Source organism: Taudactylus pleione, unplaced genomic scaffold (assembly GCF_031769625.1).
Source record: "Taudactylus pleione unplaced genomic scaffold, aTauple2 ptg000007l, whole genome shotgun sequence".
NCBI classification, from domain to species: Eukaryota; Metazoa; Chordata; class Amphibia; order Anura; family Myobatrachidae; genus Taudactylus; species Taudactylus pleione.
This window is the reverse complement of record NW_028284410.1, coordinates 20,704,287-20,721,264: the sequence shown is the minus strand read 5'-3', so window position 1 is coordinate 20,721,264 and position 16,978 is coordinate 20,704,287. Positions and strand designations below refer to the sequence as shown.

The 16,978-nt window shown below is 46.0% G+C and overlaps 1 protein-coding gene across 1 annotated transcript in view; it reads left to right on the top strand.

The window, feature by feature from the left end:
- Positions 1–334: 334 nt before the first annotated feature.
- IFNLR1 (interferon lambda receptor 1) overlaps positions 335–16,978 on the top strand; it is a 93,538-nt gene continuing 76,894 nt past the window's right edge. Inside the window, exon 1 of the mRNA XM_088460574.1 lies at positions 335–430. Within this exon, the coding sequence (XP_088316700.1) occupies positions 370–430 (61 nt within the window). The 5' untranslated portion in view covers positions 335–369. The remainder of the gene's footprint in view (positions 431–16,978) is intronic.

The window sequence follows — 16,978 nt, the reverse complement described above, 5'->3', positions numbered from 1 at the left end:
CTGAAATTTCAGGATCTTATAAATTGCACAGTGGAAGGTACAGTATATGCTATTATCTGCAATATGTTAGTGCTTTTTTAATGAATAATGTAGTGCTTGTATTACTACTTCCAGTCCATACTGGTATTATGTACATAATCCTATTAACAACATTAACTTGTATAGTCTAACCAGACATCATACTGTTGCTGGGTGTAAGATCCTGAGAGGAAAGGGTTATATCTATGTAGAGTACACTCCCAGATGGACTTCCCCAATGGGCGGGCTTGTATACAGTGGGTGAGACAGGTGCAGTCTGGTAACTTAGTGAGTCAGGAAAACCTGACAGAAAAACATGGGTTTGTTGAAGCAGATTGTTGTAACGTAGCAATGTCTGCCCAGCTTAGATGGACACTTCTGGTTATTGGTTGCATTGTCGGACTTGTAACAGGTATGTTATTTAAGAATTACATTTGTATAGTGTGTTTAGCTGTATAGATATAAGTACGTTTTGCATGACTCTTTATGACATAATAAAGGAAAATGAACATAGAAATTATACTATGCTGCAATAAAAAAATGCTATATTAGGGGAGTAGAGAGCAAAACAGAAGAAAGAGAGAAACATATAATATAGACACAAAAGAGATAAAATGAGAGCAAGAAAGGAACAGAAAAAGGGAGTGAGACAGAGACGGAGAGGTAATACTACATTATTACTAGGGGTGTGCACCGGCCACTTTTCGTGTTTTGTGTTTTGGTTTTGGATCTGGATCTTTCTTCGTGTTTTGGATCTGGATTGGTTTTGCCAAAACCACCCTTCCGTGTTTTGGGTTCTGGGTTTTGTGTTTTGGATCTGTATTTTTTTGAAAAAAAGCATAAAAACAGCTAAAATCACAGAATTTGTAGGTTTTTCTGCTCCTATGCTATTATTAACCTCAATAACCTTAATTTCCACTCATTTCCAGTCTATTCTGAATACCTCACACCTCACAATAGTGTTTTTATGTCCAAAAGGTTGCACCGAGGTAGCTGGATGACTATGCTAAGCGACACGAGTGGGCGACACAAACACGTGACCCATCTAGGCGTGACACTGCAGTGGCAGACAGGATGGCATTGAAAAACTAGGCCCCAAACTGTACATAATGCAAAGAAAAAAAAGAGGTGCAAGATGGAATTGTCCTTGGGCCCTCCCACCCACCCTTATGTTGTATAAACAGGACATGCACACTTTAACAAACCAATCATTTCAGCGCCAGGGTCTGCCACACAACTGTGGCTGAAATGATTGGTTCGTTTGGGCCCCCACAAAACAAGCTGGCAATTTATCTGTCCCTGCACAAACTGGCTCTACGGAGGCAAGATGTCATCCTCATCCTCCTCATCCACCGATTCCTCACCCTCTTCAGTGTGTACATCCTCATCCTCACAGAGTATTAATTCGTCCCTGCTGGAACCACAGGTCCCCCTGTACGTTCTGGAGGCTGGTCTCCCTGGAAGAGTTGATAATTCATTTTATGAACATCATCTTCTCCACATTTTGTGGAAGCAACCTCCTACGCCTTTCGCTGACAAGGTTCCCGGCTGCACTAAACACTCTTTCGGAGTACACACTGGAGGGGGGGCAACTCAGGTAAAATAGAGCCAGTTTGTACAGGGACCTCCAAATTGCTTCTTTTTCCTGCCAGTACAGGTACGGACTGTCTGACATGCCTACTTGGATGCTGTCACCGATGTAATCCTTTAACAGACAGACGCACGCTTTTCGCTGCTGCTTTGAGGATGCAAGTGCGGCTACAGCCCACACATTTCACAAAGACCGAAAAAAAAAGAACAATATTTTAATTGTTTGTGTAGCACACTTTGAGGGTGTCACCACCCTTTAACAGACAGACGCACGCTTGTTGCTGCTGCTTTAAGGATGCAGGTGCGGCTACAGCCCACACAATTCACAAAGACAGAAAAAAGAAGAATATTTTTATTGTTTGTGTAGCACACTTTGAGGGTGTCACCACCCTTTAACAGACAGACGCACGCTTGTCGCTGCTGCTTTGAGGATGCAAGTGCGGCTACAGCCCACACAATTCACATAGACAGAAAAAAGAAGATGAATATTTTTATTGTTTGTGTAGCACACTTTGAGGGTGTCACCACCCTTTAACAGACAGACGCACGCTTGTCGCTGCTGCTTTGAGGATGCAAGTGCGGCTACATCGCACACAAGTCACAAACACATTAAAAAAATAGTTTTTTATTTTTTGGAGCACTTTGAGAGTTACACCACCCTTTAACAGACAGACGCACGCTTGTCGCTGCTGCTTTAAGGATGCAGGTGCGGCTACAGCCCACACAATTCACAAAGACAGAAAAAAAAAGAACAGTATTTTAATTGTTTGTGTAGCACACTTTGAGGGTGTCACCACCCTTTAACAGACAGACGCACGATTGTCGCTGCTGCTTTAAGGATGCAGGTGCGGCTACAGCCCACACAATTCACAAAGACAGAAAAAGAAGAAGAATTTTTTTATTGTTTGTGTAGCACACTTTGAGGGTGTCACCACCCTTTAACAGACAGACGCACGCTTGTCGCAGCTGCTTTGAGGATGCAAGTGCGGCTACATCGCACACAAGTCACAAACACATTAAAAAAATAGTTTTTTATTTTGTGGAGCACTTTGAGAGTTACACCACCCTTTAACAGACAGACGCACGCTTGTCGCTGCTGCTTTAAGGATGCAGGTGCGGCTAAAGCCCACACATTTCACAAAGACCGAAAAAAAAAGAACAATATTTTAATTGTTTGTGTAGAACACTTTGAGGGTGTCACCACCCTTTAACAGACAGACGCACGCTTGTCGCTGCTGCTTTAAGGATGCAGGTGCGGCTACAGCCCACACAATTCACAAAGATAGAAAAAAGAAGAAGAATATTTTTATTGTTTGTGTAGCACACTTTGAGGGTGTCACCACCCTTTAACAGACAGACGCACGCTTGTCGCTGCTGCTTTGAGGATGCAAGTGCGGCTACATCGCACACAAGTCACAAACACATTAAAAAAATTGTTTTTTATTTTTTGAAGCACTTTGAGAGTTACACCACCCTTTAACAGACAGACGCACGCTTGTCGCTGCTGCTTTAAGGATGCAGGTGCGGCTACAGCCCACACAATTCACAAAGACAGAAAAAAAAAGAACAATATTTTAATTGTTTGTGTAGCACACTTTGAGGTTGTCACCACCCTTTAACAGACAGATGCACGCTTGTCGCTGCTGCTTTGAGGATGCAGGTGGAATCTAGACGGGATTTGGAACCGAGGACACACTACCTCCATCAATTGTCTAAATCCCTCTGCACTAATGTCGGATACCGGACGCACGTCTAACACCAACATAGCAGTCAAGGCCTCAGTTATACGTTTTGCTTCAGGATGACTGCTGTCGTACTTCATCCTCATCGCTAGGGACTGTTGGAGGGTCAATTGTTTAGTAAAAGTAGTGATGTTCCTACTTCCTCTCTGGGATGATGAACAACTCCCAGCAGCAGCAACAGCACTAGTAGGAAGTGGTTCTTGATCTTTCCCTATTTTATTTTTATCAGAGAAAGTTTGGTCCTCCATTTATGTTATATTGATATATATACGTGCGGCTAAAGCGCACACAAACACAGAAAATATTTTTTTATTTTTGCTGGAGAGTAGTGCACTTTGTGGGTTACACCACCCTTTAAGAAATGAGCCAGCCGGCTCTTTACTTATGGGACACAGGCGCACGCTTGGCGCTGCTCCTTTGTTGATGCACGTGCAGCCACAGTGCACACAAGTCACAAACACAGAAAATATATATTTTTTTGGTTTGGAGTGTACTTTGGGGGTTACAGAACCCTTTAACGGTCAAGCCAGCCGGCCCTTTACTTATGACACAGGCGCACGCTTGGCACTACTTTGTTGATGCACGTGCGGCTACTGCGCACACAATTCACAAACACAGAAAATAATTTTTTTTTTGGTTTATTATTATTATTATTATTATTATCCTTTATTTATATGGCGCCACAAGTGTTCCGCAGCGCCTTACATAGTACATAGAACTAATAAGTGAACAAGAAACAAGTAACTTACAGTACATTACAGTGCAGGACAGGGACACAACTTATATACATTGCTGAAATAGTGATTAAAGCACTCACAATAAGCTGCCGGGAGTTGGCGGTCCCGTGTTAGGTGCCCTAATGGGGAGTAGAGAGTAGAAGAAAATGTAAAGAGAAGCACATGAGGGAAGAGGTCCCTGCTCATGAGAGCTTACATTCTAAGGGGAGGGGCAGACAGACAGGCGTGACACAGAAGGGGAAGATAGGAAGGAAAGAGCATGAGGTGGGTTAGGAGGAGTGCTGGAAGGCCTTGATGAAGTAGTGGGTCTTGAGAGCCCGTTTGAAGATTTGTAGAGAGGTGGAGAGTCTGATAGGGAGAGGGAGAGCATTCCAAAGGTAGGGAGCAGCACGGGCAAAATCTCGGATGCGGGAGTGGGAGGAAGTAATCAGTTGGCAAGAGAGGCGGCATGCATTAGTTGAGCGAAGTGGGCGGGTGGGATTGTGAAGGGAGAGAAGGTCAGAAATGTATGCGGGAGAGGATTTGGTGAGGGCTTTGTAGGTGAATGTAAGAACCTTGAATTGGCATCTGAAGGGGAAGGGGAGCCAGTGTAGGGCTTGAAGGAGAGGGGAAGCAGATATAGAACGTCTGGAGAGGAAGATGAGCCGAGCAGCAGCATTGAGAACAGATTGTAGTGGAGAGAGGTGAGAGACTGGGAGGCCAGCTAGGAGAAGGTTACAGTAGTCCAATCTGGATATGACCAGTGAGTGGATGAGGGTTTTAGTGGCATCCTGGGTGAGGAAGGGTCTAATCCTGGAGATATTTTTTAGGTGAAAACGGCAGGACTGCGAGATGTGCTGAATGTGCGGTTTAAAGGAGAGGGAGGAGTCTAGGATAACTCCAAGACAGCGCACTTTGGGGCTAGAGGAGATAGTTGTGCCATCAATAGATAACGAAATTGTGGAAAGTGATGTAGTGGAAGAGGGTGGGAAGATGATCAGCTCAGTCTTAGACATGTTAAGTTTAAGAAAGCGCTGGGACATCCACGAAGAGACAGCAGAGAGACAGTTGGAGATACGGGTAAGGAGCTCAGGGGTGAGCTCAGGGGTGGAAAGGTAAATTTGAGTATCATCTGCATAGAGATGATATTGGAGGTCAAAGGAGTTAATGAGTTCACCTAAAGAGGATGTATATAGGGAGAAAAGGAGAGGTCCAAGAACAGAACCTTGGGGAACTCCTACCTTTAGTGGAAGTGGAGGGGAAGAGGAGTCATGAGAGGACACAGCGAAGGAACGATCAGAGAGGTAGGAGGAAAGCCAGGAGAGGGCAGTTTCACGTAAACCGAGAGAGTAAAGGATTTGCAGGAGGAGAGGGTGGTCTACAGTGTCAAATGCAGCAGAGAGGTCAAGGAGAATGAGCAGAGAGTAGTGACCCTTGGATTTGGCAGCAAGGAGGTCGTTGCTGACTTTCGTGAGGGCAGTTTCCGTGGAGTGGAGAGATCGGAAGCCAGATTGAAATGAGTCAAGGAGGGAGTGGGAGGAAAGAAAGGTGGTAAGGCGGTTGTAGACAATACGCTCAAGGAGTTTGGAAGCAAAAGGGAGAAGAGAGATGGGTCGATAGTTTGAAAGTATGTTAGGATCAAGGGTAGGTTTTTTAAGAATGGGGGAGACAAGAGCATGTTTGAATGCAGAAGGGACAGTGCCAGATGATAGGGAAAGATTAAGGAGGTGAGCCAGATGGGAACAGGCAGAAGGAGACAAGTGGGAGAGGAGACGGGAAGGGATAGGGTCAAGAGGGGAGGTGGAAGGAGGGGAGGACCGGATGAGGGCCAAGACTTCCTCTCCAGTTTGGACTGGAGTGTACTTTCGGGGGTTACAGCACCCTTTAACGGTCTAGCCAGCCGGCCCTTTACTTATGACACAGGCGCACGCTTGGCACTACTTTGTTGATGCACGTGCGGCTACTGCGCACACAATTCACAAACACAGAAAATAATTTTTTTTTTGGTTTGGACTGGAGTGTACTTTGGGGGTTACAGCACCCTTTAATGGTCAAGCCAGCCGGCCCTTTACTTATGACACAGGCGCACGCTTGGCACTACTTTGTTGATGCACGTGCGGCTACTGCGCACACAATTCACAAACACAGAAAATAATTTTTTTTTTTATTTGGACTGGACTGTACTTTTGGGGGTTACAGCACCCTTTAACGGTCAAGCCAGCCGGCCCTTTACTTATGACACAGGCGCACACTTGGCACTACTTTGTTGATGCACGTGCGGCTACTGCGCACACAATTCACAAACACAGAAAATAATTTTTTTTTTGGTTTGGACTGGAGTGTACTTTGGGGGTTACAGCACCCTTTAACGGTCAAGCCAGCCGGCCCTTTACTTATGACACAGGCGCAAGCTTGGCACTACTTTGTTGATGCACGTGCGGCTACTGCGCACACAATTCACAAACACAGAAAATAATTTTTTTTTTGGTTTGGACTGGAGTGTACTTTCGGGGGTTACAGCACTCTTTAACGGTCAAGCCAGCCGGCCCTTTACTTATGACACAGGCGCACGCTTGGCACTTATTTGTTGATGCACGTGCGGCTACTGCGCACACAATTCACAAACACAGAAAATAATTTTTTTTTTGGTTTGGACTGGAGTGTACTTTCGGGGGTTACAGCACCCTTAACGGTCAAGCCAGCCGGCCCTTTACTTATGACACAGGCGCACGCTTGGCACTACTTTGTTGATGCACGTGCGGCTACTGCGCACACAATTCACAAACACAGAAAATAATTTTTTTTTTGGTTTGGACTGGAGTGTACTTTCGGGGGTTACAGCACCCTTAACGGTCAAGCCAGCCGGCCCTTTACTTATGACACAGGCGCACGCTTGGCACTACTTTGTTTATGCACGTATGGCTACTGCGCACACAATTCACAAACACAGAAAATAATTTTTTTTTTGGTTTGGACTGGAGTGTACTTTCGGGGGTTACAGCACCCTTAACGGTCAAGCCAGCCGGCCCTTTACTTATGACACAGGCGCACGCTTGGCACTACTTTGTTGATGCACGTGCGGCTACTGCGCACACAATTCACAAACACAGAAAATATATTATTTTTTTAGCACTTGGGGGGAGCACCCCTGATGGACAGAGCACCCCCTGGACAACACTACAGCACCCCTTTAGGACTGGGACACTGCACAGGACTTTGGAGTGGACACAGCCCCTATGGAGAACTGACTGCACAACACAGTCCAGCCAGCCCCTATGGACTTTGAAGTAGTGGACACAGCCCCTATTAACAACAGCAGCACAGCACAACACAGCCAGCCCCTAAGGACTTTGAAGTAGTGGACAACAGCAGCACTACACTACACTACACTACACAGCCCTAACTCCCACCCTCCCTCTTCACTGTCCACAGCCGAGTGAGAAAATGGCGCCGACGCGGGTACCTTATATAGGATCCAAAACCCGCGAGACTCGGAAGGCGGGATGATGACGTTTTGCCTCGATTTCAGATCTGAGTCAGGCGGGAAAAGTCGAGCCTGATTCGGATCGGACTCGGATCGGGGGGGCTCGGGGGGGTTCGGATTTCAGAAATCCGAACCCGCTCACCCCTAATTATTACTATGCAATGTCTCACACAAACTTAGTGAAAGTAACATGTTGCGAAACTGAAACCTGTTATAGCACATTCTTCTTTTGAAATGCGATAGGGGGGCACGGTTATCTATACCTACACACAGATTTATAACCTCAAAGCAGTAAAACATAGACATTAAGGGGCCTATTCATCATGTTAATTAACATCCTAACTCGCCACGGCTGCTGAAGCAATTCATCATTGCTCCGACGCGATGACAGCTGATGCGAAATCAGCAGTCCCCACGAGCTGCTTCACTGCTCCTTTTCGGAGCAGTGAATCCTTTCATTGCTCCTGTCGGAGCAGTGATTATATTTTCGGAGCTTGATGAATACTGTCCCCATACACTAGTGTATGGGGACAACGGGCCATTTTGTGAGATGAAGGTAAGTAGTAGAAATCTGTGATATCTCCTGCTTTACCTTGTTGATGAATGGCCCGAACACTTCATTTTCACAATTGCAGGTGAAAATGTGTATTTTCACCTGCTTTTGTGAAAATTAAGTGTTGATGAATAGGCACCTGAGTTAATATAATACATTACATCACCATCAAGAGCCGTTCCAGCTATCTTCGGGCACAGGCAGCATTAGGCTCTTCTGGATAGCTCTGACATGACCTGGGCCGTGACATCATAGGTCACGCAGCCACCTGTAGTCCCATCTGCACAGTGCTAGAGAGGGACTGGGATGTCCCCTCTCCTCTTCTGCTACTGATAGGTCAGTTCAGTCTTCTATGGGGGGCTGGGGTAATTAATGTGCTTAATTTTTGTTCCAACGGGGGCCAATGCGTGGGTGTTTTTTTTCGAGGGGCCAATGTGTTTCTTTTTTTTCTTGTGGGGGCTTATGTGTGTTTGTTTTTAATATTGAAAGTAATAGTAATAAACATATTAATTATGGATATAGGAGCTGATTCAGACCCGCTCGCTAGGAAGTGATCGCTCATTGCTGGTCGATTTTTGCAATATGCGCATGCATATGCATCACAATTAGGGGTGTGCACCGGCCACTTTTCGTGTTTTGTGTTTTGGTTTTGGATCTGGATCTTTCTTCGTGTTTTGGATCTGGATTGGTTTTGCCAAAACCACCCTTCCGTGTTTTGGGTTCTGGGTTTTGTGTTTTGGATCTGTATTTTTTTGAAAAAAAGCATAAAAACAGCTAAAATCACAGAATTTGTAGGTTTTTCTGCTCCTATGCTATTATTAACCTCAATAACCTTAATTTCCACTCATTTCCAGTCTATTCTGAATACCTCACACCTCACAATAGTGTTTTTATGTCCAAAAGGTTGCACCGAGGTAGCTGGATGACTATGCTAAGCGACACGAGTGGGCGGCACAAACACGTGACCCATCTAGGCGTGAAACTGCAGTGGCAGACAGGATGGCATTGAAAAACTAGGCCCCAAACTGTACATAATGCAAAGAAAAAAAAGAGGTGCAAGATGGAATTGTCCTTGGGCCCTCCCACCCACCCTTATGTTGTATAAACAGGACATGCACACTTTAACAAACCAATCATTTCAGCGCCAGGGTCTGCCACACAACTGTGGCTGAAATGATTGGTTCGTTTGGGCCCCCACAAAACAAGCTGGCAATTAATCTGTCCCTGCACAAACTGGCTCTACGGAGGCAAGAAGTCGTCCTCATCCTCCTCATCCACAGATTCCTCACCCTCTTCAGTGTTATGTACATCCTCATCCTCACAGAGTATTAATTCGTCCCTGCTGGAACCACAGGTCCCTCTGTACGTTCTGGAGGCTGGTCTCCCTGGAAGAGTTGATCATTCATTTTATGAACATCATCTTCTCCACATTTTGTGGAAGCAACCTCCTACGCCTTTCGCTAACAAGGTTCCCGGCTGCACTAAACACTCTTTCGGAGTACACACTGGAGGGGGGGCAACTCAGGTAAAATAGAGCCAGTTTGTACAGGGACCTCCAAATTGCTTCTTTTTCCTGCCAGTACAGGTACGGACTGTCTGACATGCCTACTTGGATGCTGTCACCGATGTAATCCTTTAACAGACAGACGCACGCTTTTCGCTGCTGCTTTGAGGATTCAAGTGCGGCTACAGCCCACACAATTCACAAAGACAGAAAAAAAAAAAGAATATTTTTATTGTTTGTGGAGCACACTTTGAGGGTTACACCACCCTCTAACAGACAGACGCACGCTTGTCGCTGCTGCTTTGAGGATGCAAGTGCGGCTACAGCCCACACAATTCACAAAGACAGAAAAAAGAAGAAGAATATTTTTATTCTTTGTGTAGCACACTTTGAGGGTGTCACCACGCTTTAACAGACAGACGCACGCTTGTCGCTGCTGCTTTAAGGATGCAGGTGCGGCTACAGCCCACACATTTCACAAAGACCGAAAAAAAAAGAACAATATTTTAATTGTTTGTGTAGCACACTTTGAGGGTGTCACCACCCTTTAACAGACAGACGCACGCTTGTCGCAGCTGCTTTAAGGATGCAGGTGCGGCTACAGCCCACACAATTCACAAAGACAGAAAAAAGAACAATATTTTAATTGTTTGTGTAGCACACTTTGAGGGTGTCACCACCCTTTAACAGACAGACGCACGCTTGTCGCTGCTGCTTTAAGGATGCAGGTGCGGCTACAGCCCACACAATTCACAAAGACAGAAAAAAGAAGAATATTTTTATTGTTTGTGTAGCACACTTTGAGGGTGTCACCACCCTTTAACAGACAGACGCACGCTTGTCGCTGCTGCTTTAAGGATGCAAGTGCGGCTACATCGCACACAAGTCACAAACACATTAAAAAAATAGTTTTTTATTTTTTGGAGCACTTCGTGAGTTACACCACCCTTTAACAGACAGACGCACGCTTGTCGCTGCTGCTTTAAGGATGCAGGTGCGGCTACAGCCCACACAATTCACAAAGACAGAAAAAAGAAGAAGAATATTTTTATTGTTTGTGGAGCACACTTTGAGGGTGTCACCACCCTTTAACAGACAGACGCACGCTTGTCGCTGCTGCTTTGAGGATGCAAGTGTGGCTACATCGCACACAAGTCACAAACACATTAAAAAAATAGTTTTTTATTTTTTGGAGCACTTTGAGAGTTACACCACCCTTTAACAGACAGACGCACGCTTGTCGCTGCTGCTTTAAGGATGCAGGTGCGGCTACAGCCCACACATTTCACAAAGACCGAAAAAAAAAGAAGAATATTTTTATTGTTTGTGTAGCACACTTTGAGGGTGTCATCACCCTTTAACAGACAGATGCACGCTTGTCGCTGCTGCTTTGAGGATGCAAGTGCGGCTACATCGCACACAAGTCACAAACACATTAAAAAAATAGTTTTTTATTTTGTGGAGCACTTTGAGAGTTACACCACCCTTTAACAGACAGACGCATGCTTGTTGCTGCTGCTTTAAGGATGCAGGTGCGGCTACAGCCCACACATTTCACAAAGACCGAAAAAAAAAGAACAATATTTTAATTGTTTGTGTAGCACACTGTGAGGGTGTCACCACCCTTTAACAGACAGACGCACGCTTGTCGCTGCTGCTTTAAGGATGCAGGTGCGGCTACAGCCCACACAATTCACAAAGACAGAAAAAAGAAGAATATTTTTATTGTTTGTGTAGCACACTTTGAGGGTGTCACCACCCTTTAACAGACAGACGCACGCTTGTCGCTGCTGCTTTGAGGATGCAAGTGTGGCTACATCGCACACAAGTCACAAACACATTAAAAAAAATTTTTTGATTTTTTGGAGCACTTTGAGAGTTACAACACCCTTTAACAGACAGACGCACGCTTGTCGCTGCTGCTTTGAGGATGCAAGTGCGGCTACAGCCCACACAATTCACAAAGACAGAAAAAAAAAGAACAATATTTTAATTGTTTGTGTAGCACACTTTGAGGGTGTCACCACCCTTTAACAGACAGACGCACGCTTGTCGCAGCTGCTTTAAGGATGCAGGTGCGGCTACAGCCCACACATTTCACAAAGACAGAAAAAAAAAGAACAATATTTTAATTGTTTGTGTAGCACACTTTGAGGGTGTCACCACCCTTTAACAGACAGACGCACGCTTGTCGCTGCTGCTTTGAGGATGCAGGTGGAATCTAGACGGGATTTGGAACCGAGGACACACTACCTCCATCAATTGTCTAAATCCCACTGCACTAATGTCGGATACCGGACGCACGTCTAACACCAACATAGCAGTCAAGGCCTCAGTTATACGTTTTGCTTCAGGATGACTGCTGTCGTACTTCATCCTCATCGCTAGGGACTGTTGGAGGGTCAATTGTTTAGTAAAAGTAGTGATGTTCCTACTTCCTCTCTGGGATGATGAACAACTCCCAGCAGCAGCAACAGCACTAGTAGGAAGTGGTTCTTGATCTTTCCCTATTTTATTTTTATCAGAGAAAGTTTGGTCCTCCATTTATGTTATATTGATATATATACGTGCGGCTAAAGCGCACACAAACACAGAAAATATTTTTTTATTTTTGCTGGAGAGTAGTGCACTTTGTGGGTTACACCACCCTTTAAGAAATGAGCCAGCCGGCTCTTTACTTATGGGACACAGGCGCACGCTTGGCGCTGCTCCTTTGTTGATGCACGTGCAGCCACAGTGCACACAAGTCACAAACACAGAAAATATATATTTTTTTGGTTTGGAGTGTACTTCGGGGGTTACAGCACCCTTTAACGGTCAAGCCAGCCGGCCCTTTACTTATGACACAGGCGCACACTTGGCACTACTTTGTTGATGCACGTGCGTCTACTGCGCACACAATTCACAAACACAGAAAATAATTTTTTTTCGGTTTGGACTGGAGTGTACTTTGGGGGTTACAGCACCCTTTAACGGTCAAGCCAGCCGGCCCTTTACTTATGACACAGGCGCACGCTTGGCACTACTTTGTTGATGCACGTGCGGCTACTGCGCACACAATTCACAAACACAGAAAATAATTTTTTTTTGGTTTGGACTGGAGTGTACTTTCGGGGGTTACAGCACCCTTTAATGGTCAAGCCAGCCGGCCCTTTACTTATGACACAGGCGCACGCTTGGCACTACTTTGTTGATGCACGTGCGGCTACTGCGCACACAATTCACAAACACAGAAAATAAATTTTTTTTTGGTTTGGACTGGAGTGTACTTTGGGGGTTACAGCACCCTTTAACGGTCAAGCCAGCTGGCCCTTTACTTATGACACAGGCGCACGCTTGGCACTACTTTGTTGATGCACATGCGGCTACTGCGCACACAATTCACAAACACAGAAAATAATTTTTTTTTTGGTTTGGACTGGAGTGTACTTTGGGGGTTACAGCACCCTTTAACGGTCAAGCCAGCCGGCCCTTTACTTATGACACAGGCGCACGCTTGGCACTACTTTGTTGATGCACGTGCGGCTACTGCGCACACAATTCACAAACACAGAAAATAATTTTTTTTTTGGTTTGGACTGGAGTGTACTTTCGGGGGTTACAGCACCCTTAACGGTCAAGCCAGCCGGCCCTTTACTTATGACACAGGCGCACGCTTGGCACTACTTTGTTGATGCACGTGCGGCTACTGCGCACACAATTCACAAACACAGAAAATAATTTTTTTTTTGGTTTGGACTGGAGTGTACTTTCGGGGGTTACAGCACCCTTAACGGTCAAGCCAGCCGGCCCTTTACTTATGACACAGGCGCACGCTTGGCACTACTTTGTTGATGCACGTGCGGCTACTGCGCACACAATTCACAAACACAGAAAATATATTATTTTTTTAGCACTTGGGGGGAGCACCCCTGATGGACAGAGCACCCCCTGGACAACACTACAGCACCTCTTTAGGACTGGGACACTGCACAGGACTTTGGAGTGGACACAGCCCCTATGGAGAACTGACTGCACAACACAGTCCAGCCAGCCCCTATGGACTTTGAAGTAGTGGACACAGCCCCTATTAACAACAGCAGCACAGCACAACACAGCCAGCCCCTATGGACTTTGAAGTAGTGGACAACAGCAGCACTACACTACACTACACTACACAGCCCTAACTCCCACCCTCCCTCTTCACTGTCCACAGCCGAGTGAGAAAATGGCGCCGACGTGGGTACCTTATATAGGATCCAAAACCCGCGAGACTCGGAAGGCGGGATGATGACGTTTTGCCTCGATTTCAGATCCGAGTCAGGCGGGAAAAGTCGAGCCTGATTCGGATCGGACTCGGATCGGGGGGGCTCGGGGGGGTTCGGATTTCAGAAATCCGAACCCGCTCACCCCTAATCACAATGCGTGTGCACGAACCACTGCGAATGATCGGGAAGCGCTCGGTCGCCCAGCATACACAGCCCAGTTGGATGAGTGACATGAGAGGCCGTTTGTGGGTGGTAACAGGGGCAGGTCACTAGAAACGGGGGAGTGAAGGTGCGAACGCAGGCGTGCCTGAGTTTTTCAACGCCGTTTTCTGAGGCAGCGTCATAGTACACATGACCTGGTTGTTTTTCACACTGAAGTGATCGCAGTGCTTGCGGAAGGGTATAGTCAACCACAAGTGCTGCGAGCACATCTGATGGTGATCGATGTACCAGTGTTTTCATGCACTTCCTGGAGATGACATGCGCAAGTGGGCATCTTATGAATGGCTGGTGGCTGTCTGCATATACAATGTGATTGCACGCAAAGACATAGTGGGCGTGCTAATGCCTTGACGTGTGATTGCCTGCCTTGCTAGGCGTGCGCTGGATTTGCATACGCTGGGAGCGAGCGAATGCATCTAGCGAGCTGGTCTGAATGAGCTCCGGAGTTAGATAGGGGTGGTGGGATGGGGCCTCAAAATCTCTCACACAGGGTGCTAGTAGACCAAGTACAGCCCTGTACGTTACTATAATACATTTAAGACCCAAATAAATACTTTTGGGTGGTAATGGAGGCATATGGTCAATCAAATCTCTACATAAAAGAGTGGCAGTTTGGAAGAATAGCTAAACTTAAGTACTTGGGTTCAAAAGAAGGACTGTATATGCTCTAATATAAGCTGTGATCTTGGGCATTGGAAGAATGTGTGGCTCCAAAATGCCTCAAAATAATGTTCAAAAATAGTAAGATTATGTATTAGCACATGGTCTATGCAGTGGGAAGATGATTGCTATAAGCTTGTTTGCATGTGATCTTCTTCTCCCCATGTTACCAGGCCCCAGTGAAAGTGAATAGTAGACGCAGACTTGGCTTGAATGCCCAAATCACCATGCTACTTGGTTCTTTGGATGAAAAGCAGGGCCAGCCAATACTCAAATATACAGTATGTCTGTCTGGCCTATTTGTATGCCAAGCGTACAGTACTATACATGTGATGTATACAGTATATGTAATGTAAGATAGTCCTTCCTTCTACCACTTTTGATTTACAATCTTAATAAACTAGTTTTTCTTCCTTCTCCAGAAATAGCAATGTATTAAACTTGCTTTCATTATAAGCACCACAACTACACAGTTAGGACCAGATTATGGGTCGCAGTCATCCACATATGCTTTTACATATATGGCAGCCTACTTACTAGTTTATGCTAATGTGAGTATCAGCCTGTCTATGTAGCCTATTCATTAACGGACCCCGATAATTAACTCCCTGACTCACAGCAGACGACGGAGCAATTCATCATTCGAAAATCAGCTGCCCCAGCGAGCGGCTTCACTGCTCCTTTCGGAGCAGTGAATCTTTTCACTACTTGCGAGAGCAGTGCGCATGCATGACCTACAGGTCACGCGTGCGCACAACAGCTCCGACATCCGGCGGAAGGAGCCAGACGGGCAAAGGGATTCGAAAGGATCCCTCTTCGCGACCCGGGACTCCTTCCCATAGGAAGATGGTGAATGCTACCACAATCAAGCTCTGAATTCTGTCCCCATACTAGTATACTAGTATATAGGGACAGTGGGCCATTACGCCAGAGGAAGGTAAGCAGGAGATATCTGTGATACTAGTATATGGAGACAGCGGACCATTCCACAAGAAGAAGGTAAGCAGGAGATATCTGTGATACTAGTGTATGGGGACAGCGGGCCATTCCGCCAGAGGAAGGTAAGCAGGAGATATCTGTGATACTAGTGTATGGAGACAGCGGGCCATTCCGCCACAGGAAGGTAAGCAGGAGATATCTGTGATACTAGTGTATGGGGACAGCGGGCCATTCCGCCAGAGGAAGGTAAGCAGGAGATATCTGTGATACTAGTGTATGGGGACAGCGGGCCATTCCGCCAGAGGAAGGTAAGTAGGAGATAGCTGTGATATCTCCTGCTTTACCTTCGTGATGAATGGCCCGATAACTTAATTTTTACAATTGCAGGTAAAAATGTATATTTTCACCTGCTTTTGTATTAATTAAGTGATGATGAATAGTCCCTATGTGAGTATCCGTATGAGTCGCTCCAGCCTGGTTGCTGCCCAGAAATGCCCATTTCACATTAGGCAGTTTCCACTCTAAATGTAGCTTTCACTGAGATACTGACTACTGTGGACACATCCTGCAATGCATGCACAGACCCTGTTTGCAGCTTTTGATGCATGCGCAGTCTGCGGCAAATCGGGAGATACGGCCGCTTCTGCACTTGTGTCCGACTCTAGTGTATTGTTTATGTTACATAGTTGCCTATTCATCATCACTTCATTGTCACTAAAGCAGGTGAAAAAGCACATTTTCACCTGCAATTGTGACAATTAAGTATTCGGGCAATTCATTAAGAAGGTGAAGCAGGAGATATCACAGATATCTCCTATTTACTTCTGTTTGCAGAATAGCCCGCTGTCCCCATACACTAGTATCACATATATCTCCTACTTACCTTCCTCTGGCGGAATATCCTGCTGTCCCCATACACTAGTATCACAGATATCTCCTACTTACCTTCCTCTGGCGGAATATCCTGCTGTCCCCATACACTAGTATCACAGATATCTCCTACTTACCTTCTGTTTGCGGAATGGCCCGCTGTCCCCATACACTAGTATGGTGACAGAATTCATCAAGCTCCGAAAATATTATATTTTTAGAGCTTGACTGCAGAGGCATTCGCCATCTTCAGATGGCGAATACCCCCGCTTGGGGTTCGCAACCCACTCTTCCCTATGGGAAATAGGTCCGGGTTGCGAGAAGGGATCCTTTCGGATCTCTCCGCCCCTGTCTGGCTCCTTCCGCCAGACGTCGGGGCTCTTGTGTGCATGCGTGACCTGTAGGTCACGCATGTGCACCGCCGTCACTGCTC